This window comes from Chrysemys picta, chromosome 5 (genome assembly GCF_011386835.1).
Source record: "Chrysemys picta bellii isolate R12L10 chromosome 5, ASM1138683v2, whole genome shotgun sequence".
NCBI classification, from domain to species: domain Eukaryota; kingdom Metazoa; phylum Chordata; order Testudines; family Emydidae; genus Chrysemys; species Chrysemys picta.
Window position 1 is genome coordinate 100,717,646 of NC_088795.1, and position 12,212 is coordinate 100,729,857.

At 40.7% G+C, this 12,212-nt stretch overlaps 1 protein-coding gene across 21 annotated transcripts in view; it reads right to left on the reverse strand.

The window, feature by feature from the left end:
• The window catches only part of TBC1D1 (TBC1 domain family member 1), a 177,663-nt gene that overhangs the window by 130,332 nt on the left and 35,119 nt on the right, over positions 1–12,212 (reverse strand). For 2 of the 21 annotated variants that reach the window (XM_065596986.1, XM_008169964.4), the window contains exon 1: positions 1,569–1,720. The exons of the other annotated variants lie outside the window; for them this stretch is intronic. In XM_065596986.1, the coding sequence (XP_065453058.1) occupies positions 1,569–1,634 (66 nt within the window). In that variant the 5' untranslated portion in view covers positions 1,635–1,720. Of the gene's footprint in view, positions 1–1,568; positions 1,721–12,212 lie in introns of those variants that run through there. 21 annotated transcript variants of the gene reach the window in all.

Below are 12,212 nucleotides of genomic sequence, written 5' to 3' on the forward strand. Positions count from 1 at the left end.
ATTTCCTTTCTCTTGGAGTCTTCAACTGTTCCCTGGCGATTACAGTTAGTCATCAAGAAAGAGAACAGTTTGGCCAAAAAAAGCTTTAGGACATTTCAGGAAGGGAGTAAAAAAATTCTTAAGAGGAAGGACTGCAAACCACTGAAACGCTGAATAAACAGACACGTGATTGGAGCAACTTTCAATTTGAATCACAGTTCTTAAGGATTAAAATAAAATTTCCCTTCATTTTGAAATATGTTGTTAAAGGGAATTATTTAGCTAGAAGGAAACTACTTGATTTGGGAAGACATCTCATTCCTTTATAGAGGGGCATTTCTGAACACTGGAAAACTATTTTATTATATATATTATATATATTATATATATTATATATACTAAATAAGGATTTCAGCTTATTCATAGAACTATAAGAAAATACTTTTTCCAGTAATGTTGAGGCAAAGGACGCAGGGAGTGGACATGAGATCTCATTTGATTGATTAAATCAAAACTCTTAGCTATACAATGATAGCTTTCCAATGTGCTATATAATCAATAACCACGACTAGCTACTTACATTAAATGGCACATCACATTAGATAAATCATAGATGGTACATAATAAAATAATTCTGCACATATACTTTTACAGCCTAAGGCTTTGATCTTGTAAAGACATGCGTGTGATTAATTTTAAGCATGGGAGTAGTCCCATTCACTTAAGCACATGAGTAAGTCATTGCAGAAACAGGGGCCCAAGACGATAGATTTTAATACTCTAGAAGACTATAAAAAGTAGATTATGCTCCCAGTACTGCACAATGTGGCATCTTTTTAAATCTACTTATGACAGCATTCATGGTATATTTGCCATAATCATACAGTTTTTTATCATTAAAAAACACGTTTTACTAATTGCTTGAAATAATATCAATTTAATCTTTGTTTTCCAGTAGATCATTGATACTGCTTTTAAACACATGCAAACACATAAAACTGAAATCAACTAATTTGGTACCGGAAACATATAATCATAAATTACAAGACATGATGTCTCGGCAGATATTTTTAAATGCCTGATTTTGAATTGGTCCTTAATTTGCTCATAATGCTGATGAGTAAAGAGTCACAATCTTCAAAAGAAGTCCATATGTTCTATTGAAATTTCTCTTTATTTTGGGTGTTCTAAGACAACAGCCATTGACTAATAAATTGAAGAAAATGACACTATTGAACAGAACAAACCAAACCACAGCATAGCAAAACACACTAATTTTCTAATAAAAACATAGCTATTAACTTTTTTTGTTTTTAGTTAAAATAGAAGTTCCACTGGAAAGGAAGCTAACAGTAAAAACTCATAGTCAGGGCTAGAGCTCAGTGGGTGTAAATCACCATGGATTCACTAAAATCAATGAAGCAACTTATATTTGCTGGGAAACTGGCCCACAGGATGTAAAACTTCTTTTTAACCGGAAAGGGCTCCATCCTGCTCCCACTGAAATCAATAGCTCATTTCCCACTGAATCTTTTATGAATGCTAACTTCACCAAAGCAAGCAAAGGTAACGCAAGGAAAAATGAATACCATGTTTTCCTGTTCTTTTCCAGAATCCAGCTGTAGAAATCTTAATTTCTGTAATGTTGCCCTCATATCACAGACCTCACTGCTCCAGTCCTCTCACAAAACAAGCACTAGAACTTCAGCAGGACAGAACTAATTCTTTCCAGACTGGCTTGTATAGGCTAATTACCGCATCTTAACCAATTAAAAAGCACCTTCAGCAATACTGACCAATCAAACCTCAGTCTTAGTGATTCTTTTTCACTGCCAGCCTTCATCTGATTAGAAGCTGCAGCATACTCAGAGATGCCATTTCCTGTGTAATGTTGTATTCAAATCATTACTGTCAACTTGCAATATGTGCAATAATTTTGCATGAGACATAATTGTATTTGACTTTTGATAGAATTATCCGTGATTTTTATGTTGCACTGTGGTGTTACTTATTGTATTCTACTTCAAAAACACTGGGAATAGGAAATTAAATAAGCAATGTTTGCTTGTATGTATGTTTCATCTCCTGTTTCTCATTTTTCCTCCTCCAGTTTATTAACCCCTGCAGTGTACCTAGACAAACAGTGTGGACTCTATACTCTTATGCTGTATACAACATGCTGTCTTTAGCTAAGAGCAAGAGCAACAAACATTTGGTATAAGCTCAGAAATGAGATTCAAGCAATGACTATCACGCCCCAAAATCCCCTTTCTTCATTCCAATTAATACATGTTATTAATTAAAAAGTACACATTCCAAAATTTCATCAATTATGCTTTACCTTCTCATTCTTAGCAAATTCTTTCTAGAAGAAACATTTTCTAAAAGTACATTGCAAAATAATTAAATATAAAACAAAACTGACTGTTAAAATGTTGCAATGAGATTTGTCCCCAGTGATCTTCCATGTTTTTGATCAAGCTTAAACACGTCAAAGGCCTTAGCATATTTTAATGTAAGACACAACTGCATACTTCTGCCACATGTGCTCCCTTACACTTAATAACTAATGCCCCAATTCTGCAAACACTGATGCATGTGTATGACTTCATACATGCAAGTGGCATGTGCGTGGATACCACAGTTAAGCCCATGTGTAAGTGTTTTCAGGATCAGACCTAAAATATTATTTTAAATGTGGCAGATTGTTTAATACAAATAAAATAAAATAGTTATACTTTTTCTCAATAATAATTTGGGCACTGATCCTGCCACTGCTTCGTGTGGGTAGCCCCCTGTGTTCAAGCAGAGTGCTGTGACTCCTCGGGGCTTAGGACATGGGCAGGGGTCACCTGCGCAGAGACAGATGCAGGGATGAGATTACAGTGCCTTTCATCTCAAACAATCCTAAAGTGCGTTAAAAATAAAAACCAGCCCACCTACCATGGAAATGCAGCCACCTCTGAAGCAGAATACTATATGGCAATTTAGGCTGGAACACAGAGAAATGCTAGATCCCACTGTAATTGCAAGCATAATACAATTACCCATATTATGGACAATACTTTGATTTTATGTCTCACCCCAAAAAATACATGTCTGGTATCATGGTGTCACTTACCACCAGGATGGAGTATTGGTTTAGTTCCCATTTAAAATGGTGTCAGAGGCCACTGAATACAGAAACCCATTTAATGTCTAAAAATTTTCTTAATCTCTGTATACTTTATCATTTCTAAAAGTATGAACTGGCATTCTTTTGTATTTTCTTAATGTCTTTTATAGCATTTATGGAGGACCCAGTGTAGGAATCAAAAGAGGGAAATGACATACTCAGGTTAATAAGAAACAAAGATAATTTTGGCAGCAATATTTAAGCAACAGTTATCAGGATGGATAAAAATATTTTTTTTAAATAACGTATTTTTTTTTTAAATTTAAAGCATTTTTTAACAAATGTAAGTGTTGTTTTGATTTAAATAAACCTATTTTGAAATAAACATGAAATTGATAACCTATGCCAAGGCCTAAATTTATTATAATCTATTAAAAACCACAAATCACAAACAAAAAACATATGAAGCAGTGTATGTGCTGCCAAGTTTTAAAGAAAGTCACTAAGCCGGTGAAAGGCATTGCTAAGCTCCTGGACCCAGTTTGTTGAAGTGCTAAACAAGCTTTTGACAGCAGTAAGTCTCTCTGCACCTGCAGAAGAAGCATCTTCTTAATTTTAGTTTTACTTTAGTTCAGTTCAATGATGAATTCATTCAAAGCTTAGAAACCAATTGGGAGTTGCAAAAGCAGAAAAGCTTGTTTTCTTCTTCCAATCTGAATAAAAACTAGGTGTGAGAGGGAGAGATCTACTAGTTCTAAAATATTGAAGGACATGGTGACCAGAATAATCAGTTCAGTTCATTAGCTGCAAATAATATTTCCTTTGTTTAATAAATCAGTTAGTGTTAAGTGCAAAACATGGTTTGATGAACTTCGATAAATATTTTTTCTTACGTATTTAGCACTTTTAAGATAGCGTTGTTTAATAAAAAAATTGTAAATGCTGATTTTAATTTAATTTGAATTTCCATTCAAATACAACTTGACACAAATCACAGGTAAAAAATCATCATCTAGTAAATAAGAAATGCATCATTCACCATTTTCTAACATAAAAATATAAAAATTAAAAATCTGAATATAGGTAAATTAAGCTAAATAACTGTTTAAATAAATGTATATAGATATAGTGTATTCTCCTGGTTAGCAGAAACAAACAAAAACAAAACAAAACAAACAGCAGCAGCACCACATTTAGAGTAAAAGTTATATTTCATTACCAAATACCATGTGTCATAGGGTGTCCACCCTACACAGGAGTGGAAGCCCTGGGGTCCTACAATTGAAGGAAGTTAAAGAGGCAGAGAAAGAGGTTGCAATTTACAGGGTCCCTGGGTTGGGACCCAGAGTAGTGGGCAGGCGCGGGTCCCTCCCACTCGCCACTGAGGAAGTGTCTGGATTATTGCACAGTGATACCCCTCCCCTATCCCCCAGAAGGGGGAAACACAGAGCAACCCAGCGAGAGAGCTGAGTCATGAAGAGGACGTGGCAGTTCCTGAGGCTGAGAAAGGGGCTGCGGGTCAGACAGAGAGCGAGAGCAAAGGTGTGCAAACCACAAATGGGGGCATTGACCTCAAGAAAATCCCCGAAGTGACTAGGAGGAGGTAACTGCCCAGCGGTGACAGGTGCACTCCATGACACCATGTTTTAATGTTCATCACTTAGTGAGAATCAACCTTTCTTTAGAAAAATAACTAAAATGTACAAATGCAAAACAAAATTAAAACTGATGATTTAAACAAGTTTTCCTATTTGCAGATTTAAATTGCATTGATCTCAATCAATTTACCCTCATAGTTATTGCTAATTATTATTGGTGGCATATAATTAAAATAATATAAGATTATTAGATAAAATGAGTCACGATCTAAATAAATTTTGGAGTTCCTTAATTATCACCACCTAATAATGTGGCAGCCTGCTCCATGTATAAAGCTTTTTACATTTAAAAATATATATTCAAGTCAAAAGTTATTTCTTTCTGATGAAACAAATTATGACAGTCTCTCTCCTTTTGTTCTATTCTGAAAATGAGAGAATCAACCCCTTTACATGCTGAAATCTGAGTTATTCCTGCAGATTACCAGAAGACAAAAATTGGCCCTCACAGCCTAGTATCTGGATATGGGCGTATTACGTCAAGCCTAAAGCGTTTCTGACAGTTAACATGTTTTCGCGCCTACCAGATATCCTGGAGAAGGAACTAACAGAGACATTCCAGAACATTAACTGATGCCAGATACCAATCACTGTTGAGCATATGCCTTGTTTTATCTATTTAACAGATAAAAATAAACTCAATTTTCCTAGAAAAATGCTGTCCCTTAGAAAGCTAGTATTTCAAACCCAGAGGCATCACTTTACCTGAATTCTGCATTTTGCCACTGACTTCAAAGAGTTTTGGATCAGGCTCTAAACTTAAAGACAAGAAATTCCTCTGGTGGTAAGAAAGTGAACAAAGGCCTGGTCTACACTATGAGTTTAGGTCGAATTTAGCAGCAATTAAATCGAATTAACCCTGCACCCGTCCACACAACGAAGCCATTTACTTCGACCTAAAGGGCTCTTAAAATCAATTTCTGTACTCCTCCCCGATGAGGGGAGTAGTGCCGAAATCAACATTGCCATTTCTAACTAGGATTAGTGTGGCTGCAATTCGACGGTATTGGCCTCTGGGAGCTATCTCACAGTGCACCATTGTGACCGCTCTGGACAGCAATCTGAACTCTGATGCACTGGCCAGGTAGACAGGAAAAGCCCCGGGAACTTTTGAATTTCATTTCCTGTTTGCCCAGCGTGGAGAGCACAGGTGACCACACAGAGCTCATCAACACAGGTAACCATGCAGTCTGAGAATCGAAAAAGAGCACCAGCATGGACCGTACGGGAGGTACTGGATCTGATCGCTATATGGGGAGAGGAGTCCATGCTAGCAGAACTACGTTCCAAAAGACGAAATGCCAAAACATATGAAAAAATCTCCAAGGGCATGATGGAGAGAGGCCACAATAGGGACTCACTACAGTGCCACGTAAAAGTTAAGGAGCTCAGACAAGCCTACCAGAAAACCAAAGAAGCAAACAGAAGGCCCAGGGCAGAGCCGCAGACATGCCACTTCTACACTGAGCTGCATGCAATTCTAGGGTGCTGCCCTACCCCACACCTCTGACCGTGGATTCGGAGGAGGCGGTAATCTCAGCCATGCCTGAGGATTCTGCGGATGGGGAAGAGGAGGAGGAAGAGGAGGATGAGCTTGCGGAGAGCACACAGCACTCTGTTCTCCCCAACAGCCACAATCTTTTTCTCAGCCTGAATGAAGTACCCTCCCAAGGCAGTATCCCAGACCATGAAGCCATGGAAGGGACCTCTGGTGAGTGTACCTTTGTAAATATAAAACATGGCTTAAAAGCAAGCGTTTTTTAATGATTAATTTGCCCTGAGGACTTGGAATGCATTCACGGCCAGTACAGTTACTGGAAAAGTCTGTTAATGTGTCTGGGGACAGAGCAGAAATCCTCCAGGGACATCTCCATGAAGCTCTCCTAGAGGTACTCTAAAAGCCTTTGCAGAAGGTTTCTGGGCAGTACAGCCTTATTCCATCCTCCATGGTAGGACACTTGACCATGCCATGCTAGTAGCAAGTAATCTGTTATCATTGCATGACTGGCAGCGTATGGTCCCGGTGTTTGCTGGCATTCAAGCAACATCCATTCTTTATCTCACTGCGTTATCCTCAGGAGAGTGATATCGTTCATGGTAACCTGGTTGAAATACGGGAATTTAATTAAGAGGACAGAGGTGGCCGTTCCTACTGGGCTGTTTGCCTGTGGCTGAAAAGAAATCCTTCCCTGCAGTTAGCCAAGCGGGGGGGCATTGGCGCTGAGCTTTTCGCATTTGGCTAGCAGGGATCTTCCCTGATACCAGCCACGCGGTGGGGGGAGGGGTAAAACGATCATCCCAGAGAATTGGATGGGGGTGGGCGTTAGTTTGGTTTCTGCTGCTGCACATTAACAGGAAAGCCGCAGCACTCAACAGGCTTTGCTTGGTATGTGGGAAAGGAGGGCGCTGCTTTTATGAAGGCTGCAGAAGCTGAAAGACAATGGCTTACCATGGCCGCATGCAAGCCCAATTCTGTTGCCCGGACCATCGTCTGTGATCTCTAACACCAAAGCTGCAGGCACTCAATATTAAGATGCAAAATGCGACCTTGTACCGAAATCACCTGTGCTATGTAATGTGAATAGTGTTGTTCACCATGAAAGAGTATAAGCATTGTTCTGCAAAATGTATCTTTTTAAATACTTCTCTCCCTTTTTTCCCTCTCTCCCGCAGCTGCAAATTTTTCAAGCCTCTCTCCTCCTCCGTCCCGAAGGCTATCTCAGATAAGGCAGCAAAAAAAACGGACGCGAGACGAAATGTTCTCTAAAATCATGGAATCGACCCGCAATAAAAGAGCTCATCTGAATGAGTGGAAGGACACGGTATCAAAGTACAGGAAAGATGCCAGTGAACGTGAGGACAGGAGGGACCAAAGTGAGGAGAGGAGAGACGCTCGAGAGGAGAGGTGGTGGCAGGAAGATCAGAGGAGGCAGGATGCAACGCTGGGGCTGCTGCATGAGTAAACAGACATGCTCCGGCATCTGATGGAGTTTCAGGAACGGCAGCAGGATCACAGAGTGCCGCTGCAGCCCCTGTATAACCGCCCTCCCCCCTCACCATGTTCCATAGCCACCTCACCCAAACGTGTAAGAACACGGGGGGGGGGGGAGGCTCCGTGCACCCTCCCACTCCACCCCAGCCCAAGCAAAAGGCTGTCATTATTTTGAACTTTTTAGTGGCCTTTTCCTTCCCTCCTATCCTCCTCCCAAACCCCACCCGGGTTACCTTGTCAGTTCTCTCCCTCTTTTTATAATCAATTAATAAAGAACACATGATTTTTAAACGATAGTGACTTTATTTCCTTTGAAAGCAAGCTGTGATCGAAGGGGGAAGGTGGGTTGCTTACAGAGAATGAGTCAATCAAGGGGGCGGATTTTCATCAAGAAGAAACAAATAGAACTTTCCCACCGTAGCCTGGCCAGTCATGAAACTGGTTTTCAAAACTTCTCTGATGCGCAGCGCTTCCTGGTGTGCTCTTCTAATCGCTTTGGTGTCTGGCTGCGCGTAATCAGCGGCCAGGCAATTTGCCTCAGCCTCCCACCCCGCCATAAAGGTCCCCCCCTTACTCTCACAGAGATTGTGCAGCACACAGCAAGCAGCAATAACAATGGGAATAATGGTTTCGCTGAGGTCTGAGCAAGTCAATAACGTGCACCAGCAACCCTTTAAACATCCAAATGCACATTCTACCACCATTCTGCACTTGCTCAGCCTGTAGTTGAACAGCTCCTGACTACTGCCCAGGCTGCCTGTGTATGGCTTCATGAGCCATGGCATTAAGGGGTAGGCTGGGTCCCCAAGGATAACTATAGGCATTTCAACATCCCCAACGGTTATTTTCTGGTCTGGGAAGTAAATCCCTTGCTGCAGCCATTTAAACAGATTAGTGTTCCTGAAGACGCGAGCGTCATGAACCCTTCCCAGCCATCCCACATTGATGTTGGTGAAATGTCCCTTGTGATCCACCAGTGCTTGCAGCACCACTGAAACCGCAACACCACTTGCGGTTTATGTACTGGCTGCCCTGGTGCTCCGGTGCCAAGATAGGAATATGGGTTCCATCTATCGCCCCACCACAGTTAGGGAATCCCATTGCAGCAAAGCCATCCACTATGACCTGCACATTTCCCAGAGTCACTACCTTTCGTAGCAGCAGCTCAGTGATTGCTTTGGCTACTTGCATCACAGCAGCCCCCACAGTAGATTTGCCCACTCCAAATTGATTCCCAACTGACTGGTAGCTGTCTGGCATTGCAAGCTTCCACAGGGCTATCGCCATGCACTTCTCAACTGTGAGGGCTGCTCTCATCTTGGAATTCTGATGCTTCAGGGCAGGGGAAAGCAAATCACAAAGTTCCATGGAAGTGCCCTTACGCATGCGAAAGTTTTGCAGCCACTGGGAATTGTCCCAGATCTGCAACACTATGCGGTCCCACCAGTCTGTGCTTGTTTCCCAGGCCCAGAATCGGCGTTCCACGGCTATAACCTGCCCCATTAACAACATGATCTCCAAAGCATCGGGGCCCGCGGTTTGAGAGAATTCTGTGTCCATGTCCTCATCACTCTCGTCGCCGCGCTGCTGTCGCCGCCTCCTCCTTGCCTGGTTTTTCAGGTCCTGGTTCAGCATAAACTGCACGATAATGCACAAGATGTTTACAATGTTCATGACTGCTGTCTTGAGCTGAGCGGGCTCCATGCTTGCCGTGGTATGGAGTCTGCAGTGTTCACCCAGGAAAAAAGGCGCGAAACGGATGTCTGCCGTTGCTTTCTTGGAGGGAGGGGGTGAGGCTGTACCCAGAACCACCAGCGACAATGTTTTTTGCCCCATCAGGCATTGGGATCTCAACCCAGAATTCCCATGGGCGGGAGAGACTGCGGGAACTATGGGATAGCTATGGAATAGCTACCCACAGTGCAACGCTACGGAAGTCGACACTAGCCTCGATATATGGATGCACACCGCTGAATTAATGTGGTTAGTGTGGCCGCAGGCAATCCACTTTATACAATCGGTTGCCAAAAATCGAATTCTGTAAATTCAGAGTAATCCTGTAGTGTAGACATACCCTGAGTAACTCTCCTTCATGAAAGTTGTGTTACAAATATCACAGTATCTTTCATTTGCTTTGGATAGCCACTAAGTGGCACTTGAACACTTCATCATAAGATGTTACAAACTGTTGTGGTGAAGGTGGGAAAAATAATCAGCCATCCCCTGGATGTCTAAACTTATATGAAGAATGAAATTTACATTCTGCTATTATAGGAACTCTCTAAGGCCTTGACTACATGGCAAAATGTTTCTGGGAAAGATTTTGTGCTGTGCCTCATGAAATAAACAAACTTTTTTTTTTCTAAATTCCAATTCTGCTGAGGAAATCAGAGGGCCTAATTTCAATAAATCTTCATCCACAGTCATGCCATTTTGAAATACACCCCATCTCAGCTGGGAACACCAAACTACAGTCTCATAAGAAATTGGGTTGAAGCTATTTTGGTGAAGGGCAAATTTAAGAGGCTCTGAGTTCTTGACGCAACTTTTATAAATGCCTCAGAGTTAGATTTCAATTAGAGGTCTCCGTAAAGGCTGCTGATGTTTGTACTGGCAGAGGTATACTATGGCAGTTTTTAGTAGTCGGCAGAGAGATAAAAATGACAAATGATGCTAAGCTCTTCTTTAGACCCTAGTGTTTTATAACTTCTGAGTCAGATGCTACACTGACATTTGCATTTTTAATTAAAGGCATAAACCTGGACTGTTTTTTCTATCAGCAAAGCTAAACCAACTATGTTAATTAATCAGTAAAACTCTACTGAATACTCTATTGCATTCTATTTTAAATTTTCCATTCCATCTTTAAAGAAATTTTGCCTCTTTGGTTAAAAAAATCCTATTATGTAATGAAACATACATAAAAAAATCAATTACATAAATTAGGATAATTCTCTCTGATCCAACCCATATGAAAGCATCTCAAACATCTAAACTGTTAATGGAAAAAGCCAATTATAAGACAAAAACTGTGACTGCAATATTAAGTTTGAGGTTTGAGACCTCCATCCTGTAGACATTCATACATGCAAGTAGTCCTGTTGACTTTAATGGAACTATTCACACAGATAACATTAAGTATGTGTGTTAAGTATTTGCAGCAGTAAAATCTTAGGGTTAAGATTTACATAGTAGCCTAAAAGCTAAACTGCAAAGAAACACCACAATTTAATTAATCCCAGATTCATGTGTTGAATGCCCCACTAATACTAACCTCCAACTTTAACACTTATTTTTGTGCTCAATGTTGCACAAAGAGTGGGACATTCAACACAGAAATCCAGGACTGACTGAATTATGAACTTTACCTTTAACTCTGCCTCCTTGTGAAAGCACAATAGAGGAAGGTCTTTCATTACATGGTACACAGTACTGGATAACAGGCTCTACAGCACAACTCAACAGATTACACAAGATATCATCACTAAGAGGAACTGCAATATTTAATAATGTTTTGCTTATTATCTGTGTGTGACGTTAGTGCTCTTGAAAACTGATGGCATAACATCCCTGGAAACTGAAAGCCATTGAACCAGCTACATATAGGAATTCAGCTTAACCCACTGTATGGCAGGGGGTGGGGGTCCTCCAGTGGGTGTGAAGGTCATGGGTGGGACAAAGGGGCATGACCAGTTCTAGGATAATGAAGCCCAAATAGGCCTAATGGTCCCAATCTCAGATCCACGTGACTGGACCCTGGAGCTCCACCTGTGCAGATCCAGTTGCTGGCCTGTGGCCTATATTTGTCCAGCCACAGAAGTCATTCTCTTGGAAAATATTTCCCAAAGTCCCATCTGCAGAGTGAAATTAATGGAGTGCAAAGCAGCAGCAGCATAGGACTTTCATACCTTCACCAGGCAAAGGAAAGTATTGATTCTTATTATGTGGTTTATTACTCTTCTTCTCCTGTTCTACGTCAAAGTGAAGTCATGCTGCTGAAGTATTTTCATAATAAATAGTTTCTGCACTTATAAAATGTCTCCTCAGCTTTGCTTTTGTGTTCAACTCATTAGTCAGTCAGAGCCCAAATCTGCTGACCTTGAGGGCACAGGCTAAAGTCTGGCTGTTCACTCAGGCTTTTGTTTGAGTGGGGCTGATTGTAGAGAGGATTTGGAGCCGTTTCAGGAAGGTAGTCCATTTCGTTTGATATTAGGATTTTTTTTTTCATTTTTTAAAAAAATACATGCTTACAGCTTTTCCTACTAATCCATTTTTGAAACAGAAAAATAAATAAAAATACCTGTAATAGCTTCATACTGCCTTGTGATCCCACAGTTATGAACATTAACTCCATATATCAAATTGTCTCAGAGAGAATTAAAATCACAAAGTTCCAGATAAGCTTGTAAAGCATCAAAGAGAAAATGAAAAGTATTTTATTTTTATTGGGTCGTATCAGACACTAGAA